This window comes from Physeter macrocephalus, chromosome 18 (genome assembly GCF_002837175.3).
Source record: "Physeter macrocephalus isolate SW-GA chromosome 18, ASM283717v5, whole genome shotgun sequence".
Lineage (NCBI taxonomy): Eukaryota > Metazoa > Chordata > Mammalia > Artiodactyla > Physeteridae > Physeter > Physeter macrocephalus.
Genome location: NC_041231.1, coordinates 27441151 through 27463026, shown reverse-complemented (window position 1 = coordinate 27463026; position 21876 = coordinate 27441151). Strand labels below are relative to the sequence as shown.

The 21876-nt window shown below is 38.2% G+C and overlaps 1 protein-coding gene across 1 annotated transcript; it reads left to right on the top strand.

The window, feature by feature from the left end:
- The first annotated feature begins 9878 nt into the window (after positions 1–9878).
- KBTBD8 (kelch repeat and BTB domain containing 8) lies at positions 9879–21637 on the top strand. Its single transcript, XM_007102156.3, has 4 exons — positions 9879–9979; positions 10636–10846; positions 14473–15587; positions 18288–21637. The coding sequence occupies exons 1-4, from the start codon at positions 9964–9966 to the stop codon at positions 18749–18751; spliced, it is 1806 nt and encodes a 601-aa protein (XP_007102218.1). The 5' UTR covers positions 9879–9963; the 3' UTR covers positions 18752–21637.
- Positions 21638–21876: the final 239 nt, after the last annotated feature.

Sequence of the window (21876 nt, the reverse complement as noted above, 5' to 3'; positions counted from 1 at the left end):
TATATGCACTACAGGCTTCAAACCCCTGAGGAGTCAGTGGGCTAACACAGGTGGAAAAATCAGCAATTCATTGATTTGGTCCATTCTAAACATAGTTGAAGCTTCCTTAAACTATTTCTGAGACCCCACGCTGGATGCATTCGTTTAAATGATTGTACTGGCTCCCTCTCAGCCGTTAGGATTAACACACTGCTGGGCCAGGGTTTGCTTTTTGATCCACAGATTAACAACCCACAGATCTCCTTTTGCCAGGCATCACATCATCCGTTCTGGAGCCAGTCATTCTGCAAGCCTCAGGCTTGAGGCTCAGACTAGGAAACAAAACTTGCCACCTGGGATCCAACTTTAAACCCAAATTCAAACACAGGTTGATGCTGGGAGGTCAAAATTCCCTTGGTGTAGTTTACTTACAGCTCCTGACCTTTAAGTATTATAACAATTCTTTCCACTGCCTTCCTTGTCTCTGCATTCATTTGTGTCTGACAAAGCTGGTCTCACAAACTCTGTTAGTGCCATGGAGCTTTCCCACACCCCCTTTCCTTGGTCTCTAACCATTGATCACTTCCTGACTGCTCTTATCATGCTAGACTCTTCTTAGAGAAAGGTGTTTCTGGCAAGAAGGTCTCACCATAGCCCTCGTCTTATTATCCACAGTCAGCGTCGAATTATGTCATGCCACTTTTTTTTTTTCTCATTGGGACTAAACCTTGCTTAATCAAGTTGGCCAATATATTTGTGGAACTGTCTGTTTTGAAGAGAATTGTTTCAAATTTGAATTTCAAAGTCCTTATGAAAAAAATCGAAAACGCAGTCAACTCTCCTATGTGTATTTCAAAAGGGTTGTACCAGATTCGCACTTCCGGATAAAAATACCATATACCTGGATGTGAAATGTACGATGGTGGAGTATACTCAGGTGTCCTGTCATGAGCATTGGTGTGCACAGTCTCAACTGAAGACATTTCAAAGGTATAATTTTCATTTTGGTGGATTTAGAAGTATGTGTGACAAAGCGTGAATATCACAACGACCCAGAGTTTCTCAACGTCAGCACTACTGACATTTGGGGTCAGATAATAACTTTTTGTGGGGAGCTGTCCTGTGAATTGTAGGGTACTTAGCAGCCCCCCGGCCTCTAAGCTGCTAGGTGCCAGTAGCAACACCCACACTCTAAAAGATAACAACCAAAACTATCCCCTGGGGGGTCAAATTCACCCTGGCACAGCAGTCCTGCCGTCAGTGGCTTTGGTTTACTTTTGCCACATGATTGCGGTAAAGTAATCTTAGCAACTGCTAAGTAATTTTAAAGTCATACATGCTTATGCACAGATTGCCTCTTATCTGCCAGGTTGCTGAGAGTAGGTTCTAGGTTTTGTTTACTCCCATATCACTAAAAGTGGCTAGCGTAATCTTCGTAGAGTATGTTTGTCATTGACGTCGATTCCCAAATATTTCTGGTTTTCTTCCTATTGAGAATGGTAGAATTGAACTTCCCGTCCTATTTGCAGTGAGGGGTGGCCACCTGACTTTCTTGGCCAGTGAAATGGGAAGAAAAGTGGTGCATGTCTCTCGAGGCGGAAACTTGAAGAGCCAGTGCATAATTCACCACATGCTTGCTTTCTGTCTGACATGGCGACCGTCACCACGTATGACGGTGGTCCCTGCATCAGTCTGTGTGTCTGAGTGACCAGAGCCTTTTGCTGGCCTGGGTTGGACATAAGCAAGAGTAAAAAGTAAAATTTTGGTGACTTACACTACTGGAAGTATGGGATTGTTTGTCACCACAGCTTATTTTAGCCTATTCTAATATATGCATGCTGGTTTTAATGTCATGGACATTTAGATTCAGAGCACCTATGAGGATGGCTTGGTTCCTCTTCTCTCACCCTTAGCAAGGCTAGAGGTCACTGATGGTGAGCCTTGAGTTGGGAAAATAGCTGCATCTCAGGGTCCTGATCAAGTTTAACTTTGATTAAGCTGTAAAACTGGTTAATATTCCATGAAGAATAAAAAATTAATTGCCATAATTATCTGGAAAAGTAAACTGAATTTTCACTATCAGAGTCCTCCTCCTCCTCCTCCTCCTAACTAATATGCACTGAGTGCTTTCTTTGTGCCAGTCAATGGACTAAATAATTTGCATTAATCTACATGAATTATCTCCTTTGTCCCTTATAACAGTTCTCTGAGGTAAATGCTCTTATTAGCCCAATTTTAGAGCTGAGGAAACAAAGCCTTCAAGAAGTTATTGGTTTGTTTGAGGTCACAGCTAGAAAGTGGTTCAACAAGAATTTGCATTGGGGCAGTCTCATCTCACAGCCTGTGCTTGTTGACAGCTATGATAATCTACCTGCTAAAGAACGATTCTCACTCTGATTCCCCAGAAAACCACGTCCTGGTGCATGTGCAGACATGTGCCCCACAAGTTAGGGCTACATGTGCTCTAACAAGGAGGACTTAAGAAATGGCTGGAAAAAATAGCCATATAGTTGAAATGAGGCAAGATCCATTAAAACCTGATACTTCTCTGTGGATTATGGTAACTGAATTGATCAAACTTATGTATTTAAGTGAATACATTTCTTTCTTAGGGATGGATCTGGCCAAGCAAGAAAGCTGCACGTAAGACATCTTTGGCTTTGCGTCACATGTAATGTACTGAGTGTTATAATTTTGGTTCCAGATCCATAGAAAGCATCCTGCCACAATTATGAGGCTTGATGTCTCTATCATAGTAACCTGTTTAAGACCGAAACCCAGTAAAGCAGCTAAGCTCCAAAGATGGCCCCGAAGGAACCATACTTCCCAGGTATTCAAGCCCTCATCCAATCTGAATCTCACTCTCCTTACAAGATGACCCAGTGAGCCCCCAGTGCAGTCAAGCTGACTATCCAGTTAACAGATAGACTTGGGGTGATTGTTTACCTCATAATTTTCCCTTTATAAGTCTTCCCTTTACAGTATTACTTATTTGAGGTCCTTTATATTTTGAGATTCTACTTTTATGAATATTAAACACTTAATGGAGAAAAAAGGAGGAAGAGAAAAGTTCAACTGTTGGATAGCTTTGCACACTCATCCATGTATTAATTCGTCCACTGTGTTACTTTCCTGTGTTATCGCTGCTGTAACAAATTACCACCAGCTTAGTGGCTTAACACAACAGAAATTATCTTACAGTCCCGGATGTCAGAAATCCTAAGACCAAAGTGTTGGCAGGACAGCCTGCCTCATGTAGGCTCTAGGGGAAAATCCGTTACCTTGCCTTTACTAACTTCTCAAGGCCGCCTGCATTCCTTGGCTCACACTCCCTTACTCATCTTCAAAGCACATCACTCACCCTCTGTTTCTGTCATCACGTCTCCTTTTTCTGGCTTTGACCCTATTTTTTCCCCTTATAGGGATCCTTGTGATGACACTGGGTCCACCTGGATAATCCAGGATCATCTCCCCATCTCGAAATTCTTAATTTCAGCACATCTGCAGTCTCTTTTGCTTTATAAGGTAATACATTCACAGATTCTGGGGATCAGAACGCGGACATCTTTGGGCAGCCACTATTCTGTCTACTACACCCATTCACCATTTGACATATGCACTTATGTAATTACTTATGTGAACATTTATTCAGCACCTAACATATATCAGACACTGAGGTAGTTGATGGGAAAGTAAAGAGGAAGAACTGACCAGATGTATACAAAGCAATATACACAAACCTTAAAAACATAGTACTGAGTGAAATAACTAAGAAACAGAAGAGATCCATAGCATAATACCATTATATAAACCACAAGGATACACAGAACCTCAATACATATTTTACAAGAACAGATATGTACACAAGGATCCACATCAAACCATTATAATGGTCGTATATGAAGTAGGAGAGGATGGGAGTAGAGAATGGGGGGTAAAGGAAGTAGTACATCTATAACACAAGAGATGGGACTTCTGGACCAAAGATAATATTGTGTTATGAACACGCAAAATGATTAACTCAAATACTTGCAATGAATATTTCAAAGGAAGATAAACAAAACAGTTTTAAATAATACACATAGTAGATTGATGTGAAGTGTAATAGAGCTGTTAACAAAGCAGGAGGGCACAGAACAGACAGGAGCATATTGTAGAACACTGGTTCTCACCTGGGGATGATTTTCCCCTATGGAACATCTGACCATCTCTGGGGACATCTTTGGTTGTCAAGTCTTGGTGGGAGGTGCTACTGGCATCTGGTGGGTAGAGACCACGGATGCTGTTGAGTAGTATTTGATAGCGCACAGGACAAACTCCTCACCGCTCCCCCTCCCACGCCCGGCACGACAAAGAATTATCTGGCTGCAAACATGAATACTGCTGAGATGAAGAAATCCTGTGATAGACTAACCAGAAATAAAAATTAAATATCGCTGAAATTACTGTGGTATGCCAGCAGATTTGCTTTATAACTGTTTGATTATTTTAGGGATTAAAGTACCATCAACTCCTCATCGTCTGTGTTCTCTCTGCTGTGTTTAATATACTTCTTTCCTAATACCGTATGCCTGTTCTCCGTGAATCTAGGTTCCTATGTCTAAATGCTGAAGACACTGATGTTTCTTCTCTTCAGGTTTTTTAGTGATACCACGAGCTTAAAAAAATTTGGATCATGATTGAGGTTAGAAAGAAACAACAATCACTGTTTAATTCTAGTAGTTCCATTTGGGTTGTAAACTAAATCTTCATACAAGGAAGGGTGTTGATGTCCCATATTTTCATAGCTGCTTTGGCATTCTAAGTTTAAATATTGTAAAGGGTCCAGTGGAGTAATTCTATTCAGGGTCTCCATTCTCGTACCATAACTCAGTCTTGTAGGAGAAGAGTGAAGTATGGTCAGCTTGACAAATATCAATTGTTAATCATGTATATACATGACATATATGATATATATAATATATAATTATATATATGATTAACCATTTATATATGTATGATTAACCATGTATATATAACCATGGTGTGTGTGTGTGTGGCATATATATATGCCATTTCATTTAATTATTTAGTGGAAAGATTAAAAAATGCTAAATTACTATACATCTAAAACTATCAATTTAGTCTGACAAAGTCAAATTACTTAACAGTATGACTATTACCTTTCTAGCTTTTCCTTTTTCCCCTTTTCTTGGTGCATAAAAATATCTCAAACCTATACCAATAGTATTGTCCATTCATGATAGATATTAGTAGATACCAATTGACCATGTGTTTGACATAGAACAAGACATGTTTAATGGAGAAAAAAGTCCTACAACCTCTCATTTTCAATAGTCTGTCTTGTTCCCAGGGACCTTTATATACTGTAAGCAAAAGAAAGTTGGCTTTGGAGCCACAGATCTCTATATGACTATGGGCAAGGTATTTAAATTCTCCAAGTTTTAGCCTCTTCATTTGTAACACTGTTCTTATAAAGTTTAATTAAAACATGAAATTAAGTGAAATAATGTAAGTAACACATAGCCATTAACTTCCCTTCCTTGTTCGAGTCCTGAATTAATCCCCATCAATACTGAAGTATGAATGTGTTAATGCTTTGCTTTCCAGGTCAAGCCAAGATAAAGCAAATAGGTAAGAACATACTCTACCGCTTTTATGACTGTTTCTATGGTGTATCTTTTCATGCCTAGCTTAAATCCCACACCAGCTGAACAGAAACTTTTCTCTCTTCTGAAGTCCTCAACATTAGCTTTTTTAAATACTCATTTTCTGCTAACTAGGGGCTGCCCTCAACCCTCGATTTTTAATTGATTATTATGTGAATGTGTTTTATCTCCATGGATGAATCATAAGAACCATAAGATCCTTGAGGTTAGGAAATATATATATATATATACATATACATATATAGATAGAGAGAGAGAGACAGAGACAGAGAGACACAGAGAGAGAGAATATACCACCTTACATCATTTGTATCTACCTATCTATCTCTCTATCCATCCATCCATCCATATCTACACCTTAGTCTATTCAAGCTGCTATAACAGAATACCATAGACTGGGTGGCTTATAAACAGCCGAAATTCATTCCTCACAATTCTGGAGGCTGGAAAATCAAAGCTCAAGGCAATGGCAGATTTGGTTTCCAGTGAGGACTTGCTTCCTGGTTCACAGATGTCTGTTTTCTCACTGTGTCCTCACATGCTGAAATTCTCTGGGGTCTCTTTTACAAGGGCACTAATCCCATCCATGAGGGCTTCACCCTCATAATCTAATCACCTTCCAAAGGTCCCACCTCCAAATACCATCACAATGGGGAACAGGTTTCCACATCAATTTTGCAGGAACACATTCAGTCTCTATCTGAATTGCTAACTCTATCTCTATCATCTATACCTATTTTTTTGGTATCAGGAACATTGCTTTATACAGTGCCTGCCCAGAATGTAGATTCAGGGTGGAGTATGGAGGTAATAAATATTTTTGAGGAATTGAATATCCCTGCTGCAAATTTTACAGTCTCTTTTTTTCCACATATATGCTAAATTTCAAATACTTAAAAGACAAATTAATGTGTTTTAACATCCTCCAGTATGATTAAATTCGGTGATTCACAAAATGCAATCTTCTAGTTATTACCATGTTGAATCCTCACATCACCTTAGAGGGAATAAAAATTAAAATACAACCAAGGCCAGTAACGTTTAATCAGTAAACCTGAATGTTAGTATCTATTTAGAGTTTTGTATTCCAAAGAAACTAAATCATATACAATATATAAGGTTCTAGAAATTACCCCCTAAAATCCTTTTTCAATACGTAATATTATATCAAATTTATATTCAAATAATCATTTCTGTTGCTGTACAGCAGGCATTAATCCAGCCAACACAAAAGTCTTCAGAAAGGAAAAATGTCACAGTTTGCTGTAGCCGTAGCCTGAAAAGAATAAATATACCATAAGGATGTCATTTGCTAAAGTGTTAAGAGTCACAGATATTTTCTCTTTACTTTCATTTTATGTAGCTCTGGTCAATTTCACAGCCTGAAGCCATACTGAACAAGGAAATTGGAAAACTGCAGAATAGATTTGCAGAAGTGAATTCCTATTTTCTTTTACACTTTCTTCATCAGAGTTGCTATCATTCTTGTGTTGTGTGGTATTATTATCAACAGGAGCCTGGGCTCAGCTGATAATTGCGAAAGTCGTTCTCTTGAAGTGGAGGCAGAAAAAAACCAAGGCAACTGTGCATTTTTCTCATTTTCTAAATTTGCTGCTTTCATAAGCCTTCATCTTTTTAGAATTTAAATGTGAAAACTTTTCTACTCTCAAACAACCATGGTTATAGCAATCTTCTTTGCCTTTGCTTCCTAGGTAAGAAACATTAAAATAATAAAGCTCTAAATGTCTACTTTGAACTAAATATGGGTCCTTCAACTATTCTGGGTTGCTTTTTCAATTTTCATCCTTACTAAAATTTAAACTGTAACTATTTGAGAAGATTGCTTCAGAGGAGAATATAGTACTTAATACGTAAAGAAGAAAACTGGTTTACTGTTGCTGCTGCCTTTCTAGATTAGCAGTGAGTTCTTACTAAATTTCAAATTAGAACTATTTGAAAACAAGCTGTAGTCTTTGGCTGTTTAGTATCAACCCTGACATAAAACCTCCTTTGTAGTCTTATAAATCATTGAGAATGAATATTGTGGGACCATTGGCTCAATTTTTACATCTTCTCACTTATTCTGTATTTTTAAAAAGTGTATTTGTAATGATGATGGAATCTTTATCATGTAATGTCATTTGCCCAGTAGAATGGAGTCTATTTACAGCGTCATATAAATGGCACCCTTGTAATTATAAATCTTCATTTTTCCCCTATTTATATTTAAATTGGCTTTTGTTCTTTGTATTCTGCCCACCTCCAAATTCAGAAATTCTTGGGGATCAAAGAATCAGAAAACTTAAAAAAAAAAAAAAAACTAAACAAGGTTGCCAAGTCTCTTTGTTAATTAGGTGAGAATTAAATGAAAAAGAAAATTGGCCAAATTTCTTAAGTCTTAGACAGGTGGCGACCAAAAACAAAACACAAACAATAAAACCCCCATTTTAACAGGTTTGAAAAGGTTGCCAGGTAAAATACAGAACACCCAATTAAATTTGATTCAAATAACAAGTGATATTTTACTCTAAGTATGTCCCTAGTATTGTGTGTCCTGTGTTTTTATTTGCTAAAATCTGGCAACCATAAGGATTGATGCCATTTTTTTTTCTTAATACCATGAATACTGTGAGTGAAACTCCCAATATTTCCATAAGGTAGAAAGCAACAGCGTTTGGCTCATAACAAATGGAAATTTAAAGTTCTGAATAACAAAAGTTAAATCAATTTCATCCATGCAGAACTGTGCAGATAGGGTTTTCATAACATGAATTTATAAGTGCATATCGATGTCCACATATCCTAGCCCCGAGGAAACACCAATTCTTGCTAACTTGCACAGAATTATAATACCTTTGAGATCTAAGTTATTCAGCAGACCTAGCGGACAGAATTGGATTGTTTTTCACCATTCTCTCTGTTTCACAATCACAAATTCCAAGATCCTTCATCAGGAAATTCAGTTGTTTGATCTTTTCAGAGTTAGAAAAGCTATGCTCATTGGCTAACTATATCTCTACTAAAAATTCCTTCCTATTCACTGTTAAGACTTCCTTACATTTCAAACATTTAGAAATAGCATTTCCAATGTTAGCTCACTTGTGTCTTACATTTATTTTTAAAATATTAAGTATCTATAATGTGCCAGCCACCCTGTTACATGCTGCAAACACGAGACAAGAAAATCAAAACATGTCCACCGTAAAATTTCTCCTTTCTTTCAAAAGGCTTGCAGCCCATGAGGCAGATAGAATAGGAATTATTATTCACACACTACAGGTGAAGGAGCTAAGTGTCCAAGAATTAAAGGGTCTTATCTAAGGGTCTTATCCACATTAAGAAGTAAAGAGCCAGGGATTCAATAATTGTCCCTGGCTCCAGATTCAGGGCACTTTCCAGTATTTCGTCAAAGGAAATCCCAGTCTACTTAGTATCTTAACCACTCCATTTACCAGGAGCAAAAAGGAAAGCGTCTGAATCCCTTTATAATGTTCTTGTACTCTTAAAAGTGGAACAGGTGTTCCCTGGGTGCTCGAGAAAAGCAAGGCATTGAGTGGGAGTTAAAGATCCTGAGCAGCCGTTGTAACCAGACCAAGTTAATCTGTGGCAACCGGAGCACTCGGCCAAGGCGATGCTATTTCAATTGGGTGTCACAGGTGATTCATCAGAGATGGCTTGCTTTTCGGCCTCCTGATATTTTTCTTCGGGGTGGGGTGTCAGATTTCCTTCGCATTTTTGGACAACAGCCTTCTTGTCCATTTCCAAATTTTTCTGGTTTCACAGCCCTCACGCGGACCCCCGCTTTCATACCGGAAGCTAGTCATTGGCAGGAGATTTAGGAAACGAAGAACAAGGTGGAAAAAAAAAAAAAAAAAAAAAAGATCCGGGGGCCTGGAGAGAGGCCTAAAATGGGGAAATTTGCACTTCAAGAGCTTCCCCTACCCCAGCCTCTCAGAATGACAGCTCTCCTTAGCCAGAAGACTACCTCTCCCTGCAGGCACTGCGCGCTCCACAGACACAGGCTGGCGGGCTCCCTGCGCTCCGCCTCCTCCCGGACCAGCCAATAGGAATCCCCGGCTTGGGCCTCCGCCCTACCCGGACCACGCGGGAGCGGGGGCAATAAAACTACATTTCCCGACTCACCTGTGCGCTCCTCGTGGCCAATCGGCGCCCGGAGTTCAGAGCTTAGGGGCGGAGCCGGATGCATAGGCCACCCCATTGGCTAGGGGCGGCTTAGAAGAGCCGGAACCCGGGAGAGAGAGAAGCGAAATGACATTTCCTCTTTAAATAGCTGGAGCCCGGGCCCCGTCGAGAAATGGCCGCGTCGGCAGGTGGGTCGTGTGGTGGCTTGGGAGGTGTGGAGGGGAGGTGGGCCGGGGACGAGGCTCAGGCTGCGAGCTGAGGCGGTGGCGATGAGGAGCCGGAGAGAAGGATGGAGAGGTGGGCAGGGATGAGGGGAGGGAGGATGAATGGCGTGGAGGGAGGTGGGCGGTCCGGCCGGACAGGGATGGGGAGGCCGGGTACCCGCCGCCGCTGCGACCTGTTCTCAAGGCGGTTGAGGGGGCACTGGCGGCCGCCATCCATCGAGCTTCCCTCGTGAGGCTCCTGCCCTTCGCTCTCAGCTGGGACGTTCTGGCTGTCGGCGGAGTCGCCGCAGACACCTCGCCTGTTCTGCCCGCACGGTCCCTCTGCGAGCACGGGGCTTCGGGCTCGCCGGGCTCCCAGAGGAGCAGGCTGGTGTGTGAACTTGCATCGCAGCTCGCTCTTTCCCAGATCCTACCTCGCGGTCCCACTGGGGGTGTCTGTGTACATATATGCATTTCTGTAGCGGGGAAAAAACAAGCCAAGCGAAGAAACAAACAACTCCCCGCCCCATCCCACACACACTAAGGAAAAAAAAACAACACCACCCAAACCAAAAAATAAAACCCGCGACGCCGAAACTGGCTCCGAACTTCTTGTGGTTGTACGATTTCTCTCCTCCTAGATTTAAGTAAGTCTTCCCCAACACCGAATGGGATTCCATCTTCAGACACAGCCAACGATGCCATGGACCCCTTCCATGCTTGCAGTATTCTAAAGCAACTCAAAACAATGTACGATGAAGGACAGCTGACAGACATTGTAGTGGAAGTGGATCACGGGAAAACATTTTCCTGTCATAGAAACGTTCTTGCTGCAATCAGCCCTTACTTCAGGTATGATGATGGTGGAAACCTCTATTGATATCCTCACCAAGTTCCCTTTCTCCCTCGGTATTGCCCACTTGATTTTTATACTGAGATGCAAGAATGAGATGAAACCAATGCATTTGTTTCCTGAGAATAAATAACAGGCCCTATTTTATTAAGCGCCCCCCCGCCCCTTTTTTTATTTGACAGATTCTTCTAGAATTCAGGTGGTTGTTTTTTAAGTTAGTGAACATGCTTTTGTTTGTATGTTTCAGAAAATCTAAAATTGCACTGCCCAATATGGCAGCCACTAGCCGCATGTGGCTATTTAAACTTCACTTCCCTAAAATTAAATAAAATTAAAAATTCACTTCCTCATGTACACTAACCACATTTAAAGTGCTCAGGAGCCACATGTAGGTAGTGGCTGCCACATTGCACAGCCCAGATACAGAACCTTTCCATCACTGAAAGTTTTATTGGACAGTGCTAATCTGAAATTTGTTCCAAAAATTTATCCAGGATTTCGTTCGTGCACATTAACTCTTTTAGAGTTTAAAACAAATTACCCACTTAATGGATTGTTTTAATGCCCTGGGGATAAGAGCAGTGGAATGAAAATGAATGAAATACAGTTTCTATGTGTCTTAGGCCCCAGACTAGTGATTATTTCTTAAGATTTCCAGAAGTATTTTTAAGCTAAGTTTTCATTTTCATTTACATTCATCTTTATACATCATAAAACTTTGTAAAGTAAAATTTCAAAACTTGGGTCTAAAAAATAATTTCATACTCTAAGATCAGTGATAAAGGCAATTTCCTGTTTGAGTAGTTTAACTTCTCCTTTTGCTTCAAGTGCTCACTTTAAGCCTTTCTGTATTCAAAAATGGTGCATGAAATGACTGTGAAATAATTTTCTCAACCTTTATAGGGCATATAGCAGTGTAGTGTTCCAGACAGTAGTTTCTGGTTCCTCTTTCTCAGGATACTGTGTTAAATATAGTCACTTCAGTTTGCTGCTCGTGATGTAACCATTTAGACTTGCGTAGGGTAGGTCATTGGACTATTAAGTATTAACCATAACGAGGCAGTGAGCTGGAAAGAAAAAAGAAGAAACTGGTATACACAGAAGGTATGAAGTTGGGCCTCTAATGGAAACTGCTGGTGAGATTCATTTATCTAGGCTATCCATTAGATATGGTTAGGTCATTTATGTGTTTAAATATTTGTCACAATTACTGCTTATCAAGCTCTGGGCAAGGCTCACTCTACATACATTGTTTTACGTAATCTTTACAATCCTGTCTCTACATAGTTGTTATTCCCATTTTACGTGTGAGAAAACTGAGGCTCAAGGAGGTTAAGTGACCTGCCTAAATCATCTATCTAACTAGTAAGTGGCAGAGGCTGGGTTTGATTCCAGAGCCAGGCTTCTTAGTCACTGTCTGACTTTTAAGGAACAAGGGTGGGTTCTCTTTAAAGTTTAATATACAGAAGTGTTCACTGTATATTAGATTTGGATAGTAAAAAGAAATAAAGTGAAAATGTCTATATCTCACTGTAATTCTATATTCTGGCTTATATCATTTAACTATCATACTTACTTAAAATTAGTTTTGAAGACCTGACAAATCACTTGGAAAGAAGTAGGCTACAGTAGATTTTCTTAATTTCCAAGCAGTTAAGGAAATGCTTGAAAAACTTTCTAAGCATAAGATATGTGGATTCAAATGAAGATATTTGGCAAGAAGACTTAAGGATTAGGTTCTTCTCTCTTTTGCTAGAGCTGTTTGTACAGAACTTTCTTGGTACCATTGTTGCTCCTTATGTGAGTTGTAGAAAGTCATACTTAATAGTTTCTAAGTCTTGCATCACTGGTGGAAGAATAGAATAGCTTGAAATCTGGCATGGCTGTTTCCTGCTCCCAGTGACTTGTCAGAAGTAAAATCCGTATGATTAATAGAAACTTTTTGCTGCTCAGGGTTTTGTGTGGGGAAGTACTCCCACTTCATATCGAGTTTACATAAAGAACCTATTAGAACAGAGGAGAACTTGAGTGTCACGCTGCTCCTGTGTGTGAGACCAGCTTGTTCGAGTCAGTAGTAGCTCGCATGATAAAGGGCTATGTGGTACTGTTCTCCTTTGGGAGTTAATCTTTGCCTGATGAAGGGCTTTATTTTTCTTTTTAATTGGGAACTGTATAACTGAGTTTTTCAGCACCGGAATTGAAAACCAGCTCATACAATGGTACATCTAGTTTCTAGTCATTTAAGAAAAAAAAGTCTGCATGATATTAAACTTAAAATTTACATAGTAGAAGTAAAAATAGGACTCAGAGGATGGTTAGTCCAGGCAACAAGCTGGGTCCAGGTACCCTTGTATACCTCCAATATTCCATATTGCATTTTTGAATTAATTTCATGTTTTTGATGAAAACTTTAAAAGTGACCGGAAATCTTCCCTTTCAAGGATATTTTTTTCATAACATCACACTTAAAAATAAAATAGGAGGGGTCTGGATCTGAATGATGAAGTTTATCAGCAGTGTTAGGTCGGTGTCTTCAACAGACATCTATTAAGCAACCTAGGGCACACAGTCCTTTTCTCAAGAGGATTTTAAAAGACCTTTTGATTTTATTTTTTTATTTAACTTTAAGAACAGACTAGAAAGAAATCTTAAAGGAGGGAAAAGAAAGGCAAATGATGTTTATAAATGACTAGCACTTTAAATAAAGAGCCAGGCTTTTGGCTACTTAATGTTTTGGCCAAGAAAGTACCATAAATGCACAGATAATTTAAAAGAAAAAAAAGGAAAGAAAAAAGCTTGGTCTCAAAGACAAAAGTTTGGAATTTTGAAAACCATTATCTTCTCCAAAGAATCAGTTAATTCTTAAACTCTCTTTAGAAGTAGGTATTATATTAACCCTACTGTAATCTTTATTTATACACAAATATAAATAGGTAAAAATATGGTAACTTTGAGTCAAGCAAAGGTTTTCAAAATATCCAAGGATAAGTGAATTGATGTTCTTTATATTCTTTATAATCATTAAGGAAGCATTCAAAGGATAATTATTTTAAAAACGAGTAGATAGAAAATATGAACTTCTGAAGAACATCTTGTTTTTCTAAGTTGAAATTTTTAAAGATATGTTTTGAGCACAGGTTGCCTTGTAAATTTCCACTGGGTCATGAGAAGGTTTATTAGACAGTCTCTATATGCTAATGTGTCACATTGACACTCTAAGGGTATTCTTAAACTTTCTGACTGACCTGGTGATTGAAGATCTCAAGTCCCTAAGGCATCTTGACCAGAAGACTCGATCGGGCTCCGAGGGAAATAAGATGTCCTGGAATATTCCATGCCACCTTCTGGTGGGCTTTAATTAGGTATACGCTCCTTTTCTCAGAGTTGGCACAAAGTGGACTGACTGGTCCTGAGAATAGAGTTTTTTAAGATTAGCCAGACTAAATTCTTCTGCTAGATGATCAACTTTTATCCGTTTTCCTGATATTTAGGATATCGGGAAACACATTAGGAAATATTTTACAGTTTCAAAATGTTATCTCTGTGGTAACTTTATGTTTTTAAAAATTTGCCACAGTAATTTTTATTTATAGCACACATAAATTCACCACTCTTTCCTTCCTAGATCCATGTTCACTAGCGGCCTTACAGAAAGCACTCAAAAAGAAGTTCGAATCGTCGGTGTTGAAGCTGAGTCGATGGATTTAGTGTTGAACTATGCCTATACCTCCAGAGTTGTTCTGACAGAGGCCAATGTTCAAGCCTTGTTCACTGCAGCTAGCATCTTCCAGATTCCCTCCATCCAAGACCAGTGTGCTAAGTACATGATCAGTCATCTGGACCCACAGAATTCTATTGGAGTCTTCATCTTTGCTGATCATTATGGTCATCAGGAACTCGGAGATCGATCTAAAGAATACATTCGTAAAAAGTTCCTGTGTGTCACCAAAGAACAAGAGTTTCTTCAGTTGACGAAAGACCAACTGATAAGTATCCTAGACAGTGACGATTTAAACGTAGACCGGGAAGAGCATGTTTATGAGAGCATTGTACGGTGGTTTGAACATGAACAGAATGAAAGAGAAGTGCACCTTCCAGAAATTTTTGCCAAATGCATACGTTTTCCTCTGATGGAAGACACCTTTATAGAGAAAATTCCACCTCAGTTTGCACAGGCTATAGCCAAAAGCTATGTGGAAAAGGGACCATCCAGTACCAATGGCTGTACACAGAGACTTGGAATGACTGCATCGGAAATGATCATATGTTTTGATGCTGCCCACAAACACTCAGGAAAGAAGCAAACAGTGCCTTGTCTAGATATATTCACAGGAAGAGTGTTCAAACTATGCAAACCACCAAATGATCTAAGAGAAGTTGGGATTCTCGTATCACCAGATAATGATATTTACATAGCAGGAGGGTACAGGCCAAGCAGTAGTGAGGTATCCATCGACCACAAGGCAGAAAATGATTTCTGGATGTATGACCATTCCACTAATAGGTGGCTATCCAAACCATCCTTGCTTCGAGCCAGAATAGGCTGCAAACTGGTGTATTGCTGTGGTAAGATGTATGCAATCGGAGGGCGAGTTTATGAAGGCGATGGGAGAAACTCCCTAAAATCTGTGGAGTGCTACGACAGCAGAGAGAACTGCTGGACGACCGTTTGTGCCATGCCTGTTGCGATGGAGTTTCATAATGCTGTGGAGTACAAAGAGAAGATCTATGTTTTACAGGGTAGGTGCCTAAGTGATTTAGTTCTTCATGAAAGGGTAACAGGTCAAATTGTGGTTCACCCACTCATAGTAAAACATAAGTTGTTCCTGTTCATTGAGGAATGCCTCTGGCTTTCTTATCATAAACTATTTGTTGGAACAGTCTGTTCTTTAAAGGACCAGTAAAGAAAATAAACTTTTCAATCAGAAAAGGCAGGTTCCTAAAATGATCCTGTGTTCTATGTTCTTACTGTGTTTTGCCATCATGCGGAATAAGTATTTCTGAAAATATTTTTTCATAAATAACAGTTCAGGATTTGGGAAAAACTCTTTCAGAGCCATTTTTAAGACTTCCAACAAGAAAGCAAGTTGGATACATGACTTTTTTGCTCTTCAGTAATATATAATCAAGAAACGTAGCACCTACTTTTCTTATGGAACTTACTGGATTAGTTTAAAAGAGAAAAAAGAACAAAGCATCAACTGCAGTTGTACTATTCAGTTGCCAAAGAATTTTGTATAAGCCTTACGATCGCAAAGGTTATGAAACTTAATTACCAAGGGTTTTCAATTACAGTCTTCAAGATTTTAATTTCACTGCAGTTGATGTTGTCATCCGTAACATTGTTTTCAGTTTTTTTCCACTGAAAAACTTTGAGATGTCTCCTTTTTCTTACTGTTAACATTATGAGAGGGACGATAATATACTTAGCTTAAAAATTTTTGTTTAAACGATTGAAGACTATTATCCTGGCAAAGATGATCTAGTAGAAGTAGAAAGAGGAACTTAGTAAAAGCAAATAAGATATTTGATTCAAGGTTCTGATTTGTGCTAACTAATGTTTTCCTTGTGTTTGGATTCTTATCTTAGTTGCTTAAATGCTGAATGCAGTGTTGACAGTACCAACATCCTTATTCTTTTGTGTTTCTTAACTGCTTATATATAAATGTTTTCCTTACACTGACTACTCTACTCAAATAAAACAAGGAAAAGGAGGCAACTTCTGTGTAGACACAGGTGATTTTTTAGGTCTTTGCCCATTCTGGTTTTTTTTTTTTTTAAATATTCTTTGCTCTAATCCTTTATCTGACTTAAAATTTCCTAGAAATGCCTAAACCCATTTGTTTAAACTTCAATGTAAAGTTAATTCTCCAGAGGGAGTAGTACTCTCTAGTGCCTTATTTTAGTTGACTAGAAGCATGGACATGATTTAGGTTTGTTGGTCTTGCCAAAAAATGGAGTACCTGAATGGATGTAAAATCTATCAGGTGTGGTTGAATAGGTTATATCATCCCATATGATGAAGCTCTCTCTTTATATATTTGGGTTTTACTGGCTAACCAGTTAGTTGATAGAGACAGAATTAATTAGATGACTCCCAAAGGGAATGTAAAGGTTGTGTATTAATGTAAAATACTAAGGCAAAGTAACAATGAATTAATAGAATTTCAGAGCTGGAATGAACATCGTTTAATCTGAGATCGTATTTTATAAAAGAGAAATCTGAGGCACTGAGGGTTTTCTTAATTGCCCACCACTGGTTTAAATTTATTAAGAAGACTTTAGATTTTAAAAATCAACTTTTAAAATGTATTATCTTTCCTTTTTATAAGAAATTTGTAGAGAGGTAGTACATGGTAGAAAGTGTTAATTCCTGTCTTTATTAAGAATCCTGTTATATGTTAGTCAATAAGCGTACGTAATATGCAGGCAAAAGCTAGGACTTTAACAAGCTCTTTTGTGAAAAATTGAAATTACAGCATCACTTTTATTAAGTAGGCAGTTATATTTGTTGATAGGAGTTAACCTAGTTCAAAACAGTTTTCAAGGGGAAGCTCAATCTGGAAGTAGGTACTTATAATCTAAACAAAGCCTCTTTATATAAATAAACTTGACATGAATAGTCAGAAGCTTATGCTCTACTGTCAGTGGCTATTGGAGTATCATTTAATCTGTTCATAAAGGATTCAGATTTTCATATCAAGGATTTTCTACAAATGTCATAATTACCAAGCTCTTGTAAATCTTCACTAGTTTAATTCTTTTAGACATTTTTGTATTGGCAGTCTGACTCAGCACACCCTTTCATTGTCAAAACAGAATTGAAACCGACTCAGAGTCAATTCCCATAAATAATGTGCATGTTTTCTATCATCTTAAGGTCATGTTTTCTCCTCTTGAGTATTTGTCTTTGCATTACACCAACGCTAAAGTAAACACATTAGTGGCCCATAGACACAAATCTGAACAATTCTATGTACTATCTTCTAATTAAATAATTAGCACTTAAATTTATAGTGGCTTACTCATGATTGAAGCTATATACATATTTTCATCTTACTGGTTAACCATTAGTAATAATGCTCTTTTTTTAGAGCTGGCTTCAAATAAATTTTCTGAAATACCCAACTGGATAGAGTAAATGAAACCAAGCTCTTAACTGTTATACTGCCATCAAGCCAAACTAATGCCTCATACTTCCCCATTTTGAACACCCCAATTCAGGTTCACTCTAATGTTTTGTTATGTTGTGCATGGAATGAAGATGTTTTAAGCTACCATAATATTTAATGTATCTATGGAGATTATAAAAGAAATATTTTAGAAAGTAAAAGATTTGGAGAATTACACCTTTGAGTCTTGAACATACAACCAAAAAGAGACATGTAAATGTACATATTATTGTTTTTTCTTTTTTTTTCCCCCTTTTTCTTTCTTTAGGAGAATTTTTCCTCTTCTATGAGCCTCAGAAAGACTACTGGGGTTTCTTAACCCCCATGACTGTGCCTAGAATCCAGGGCTTAGCAGCTGTATACAAGAACTCTATCTACTACATAGCTGGAACCTGTGGAAATCATCAGCGGATGTTTACTGTAGAAGCCTATGATATTGAGCTCAATAAATGGACTCGTAAGAAGGACTTTCCTTGTGATGAGTCCATAAACCCATACCTTAAACTGGTACTTTTCCAGAATAAACTCCATTTATTTGTTCGAGCTACTCAAGTGACCGTTGAAGAACATGTCTTCAGAACCAGCAGAAAAAATTCCCTTTACCAATATGATGACATCACTGACCAATGGATGAAAGTGTATGAGACCCCAGATCGGCTCTGGGACCTTGGCCGGCATTTTGAATGTGCTGTTGCTAAACTCTATCCTCAGTGTCTTCAGAAAGTACTTTAATGAATGGCAGGCCTTAGTGAGCTCACTGGCACCTTGTGCTCGAGGAAACTTAGTCTTTCAATGATACAAGAAGTGCTGTCAGTATTTAAGAAAGCTGAGAGAGTTTATACATGGAGATGGGTGCTCTTAAAGATGAGTGTAGGGGGATTTCTGTTCATCCTTGTGATGTTTTCATTTCAGTAAGCAAAAGGTAACAAAGTGCAATTATCAGCATTTTTTTTTTCTGGTATAAACGTAATCACATCATTCTAGAATTCTGTGATGAATAGTCACTGAGATACCAGATGAATCGACAACTATGCACTCTTAGAAGAGTGGTTGGGGAATTATGGGTTAGAGACATCCAACATAGTTTGATGTGACTTTTTATTTTAAATACGGGTAAAAATCTGAGGCAATATCACTAGGACTTTAGCTGTGACCTCTCTACCACAGAGACGCACTAACTTAGATCCTCATTCTGAATATATGTATATTTGTGTACTGTTTTCAAGTGTACTGGATTTAAATGTGTTCTGTTATTAGAGTAGATTGAAGGGAAAACAGATCAGTCTCAGAAAGAGCTTTTAGTTTGATTGTTTTATATTTCCCATGTTGCTTTAAGTTAAGCTAAAGTTTTAAAGTAGCAGTTTTCTGTTGACAATTTTTTCAAGTGCTAACACTGTCTCATTTTTTTAAATCCTGAAAAGGGCTCAAAATCACAGGTGGCTGGTGCTAGTATAAGTTAATTCATGTGTATAGTTAGGTAGATTTAAATTGTCTGAGCCTATGCTTACCTTTCAAACTGGTATGTTAGTTTCATGGCCATAGTCCTTTACCTGTTGAACTCTTGTGATTTCACAGGGTTCTCTACTAGCATGATGGCAAGGTATGGCCAGTTACTGGTCTAACTGGATTCAATCTTAGAATAGTGAGAAGAATATTATACTCATTTTGCACTAACATGGGCCATTTTGTCGCCTAACCCCCTTTCCTATCCTCTACCTGTCCATTCAGTATCAGTACAATGAAAGGTAACTTATTTCTCTTCTGCACAGAGCGTAATGTGAAGTTTTACTCCCATTTTAAAAATTCTGTTTTCCAGAAACGTAAAACTCCTGCGGTAGTCTCATTTAATGGCTTTTACGTTAACTATAACAAATAAAACCTCATTTTTTTAAATTTTTGCACTTAACAGTTATGAATAATTTTGCATTGAAAACCTTGTTCTAGCTGAAGGTGAATGAGGAGGAAAATAGTGAGTGAATAGAACCATAGCATTATAGGTACTAAATAGTTTTTCATATTTAACTGATGAATTTCTAACAGTTAGCTAGAAATATTAACAGAGGACAAATCAACTCATGTGTTATACATAAGGCAGTTATTTGGATCAGTAACTTATTTTTTACTCTGCCTGGAATAATTAATAAAGGATATAAGTATAGCCCAGAGTCTGTCCTTAACTGGAACATTTTGATTCTGTTAAAACAAACTGGCATGGTTTGTATTAAAAACTCTTGCACAAATGGTAATGTGATACTGTGAAACAAATGTAAAACATTGCCTCTTTGCATCACATACCTCGTTTTTCAGAAACTTTCCAAACTGCTTGTCATAGCCCTATACAAGTAGGGAACGTTTCCTGAAGCCGAATTTAAAGCGGACAGCATTTAGAGAATTCACATTTAAAAATCTAGTCTTGGGAAGCTGGATACGTGCTGTCTTCTTGCTGGCCTTGGTAGTGTGTCTATAGTCTCCTTATCAACTTTGTCAACTAATCACCTATGTTTTTTCTCCCCATTTTTTCTTTGTCTTCCTGCTGGTTTGGGGCTATTTCTGTGAGCATTTGGAAGCATCTTTACTGTGCTGCATTGCAAAGGGAGGAAAAAAACAAAGCTAAGTTTTACAAGAGATGTTCATGTAACTTATTTTTGAAAGCTTTGTTGCATATCTAAGACTTCCTGCCGCTTTTTGACAATCTCCTGTATTTATTTAGAAGAACGTGTTACTTGAAACCATGACGTTAGAATATTGAGTTAATTTACAATGTGCCGTGTGATGCATAGGAGTACAACGTACTGTGGTTAACTCTGCAGGCGATTTATTCTATTGATCTGCACAACAGTTGATCCTTTTGCTATATTGAGGGTGTGGTCTAAGTATAGTGTGTCAAAGCCAAGGTTTAGAATTTGCTACGGAAGTAGAATATATATTGAATTTTCTATGAAGAACTATTTGTTTAAATTATATAGCTGGGATATTTTGCCACTTTTCAAATGATTTCAGAAGAGGTCCTCGAAAACTAAGGTTAGTAATATGCGTGGGTCTTTGTTTAGATATTTAAGGTACATTTGCATAGTATGATGAGAATATAAGTAAAAGGCACAATGGGTACTACAGAATTAAAATATGGGGTGACAGATGCCAGTCCCACTTGACCTTTGTTTTTGCATTTGAAGAAAGTATGTAGCACTTTCCTATATATTTTTTACACACTGAAAACTGGACGTGGTATAACTGTTTCAGGAAAGTAGAAATTGTATTCTTTCTTATCCATCTTTGTTTTCTGTTATCCTACAAAGTTGATGCTTAAGCATCAAGCTGGTTTCATTGGTGCATGAGAAAAAGTGGACGTGACCTGCAAGGAATCAGATTCCCTACGTGAAGCAGTTTAAAATGGCATTAAATGTTCAGTGCTCAGGTATGTAGTAAGTACTGTAGTCCTTTGGGGGCAAACGTGTAGATATTTTTAAACATTTTGCCATGATTGCACAATTTTTTGCATTTTTATCGGATGGCATTGTTTCTTATAATAAAACCTTTTCTGACTGAAAACTTCCATTGTCGTAAATTGACCTCTGACTAGTGAGTTTTGCAGAATTAACACTGGGTGAAAATCATGAAATACCTTATACCAAGAATAGAAGGAGATTTTATTCTATCAAATGCCTGGTCTGTGGTACAAAATGAACTAGTTAACGTCACCTTATATAATGCTCTTGAAATTCTAAAGCAAGCTCACTCATATCGGTAGCTCCTTTGTTGAGTTGGCTCTGCCCACAACTCTTGGTATCCCACTCCTCTCTCTCACAATTCATGTCTAATCCATCAGAAAATGCTGTTGCCTCTTCCTTCAAAATACA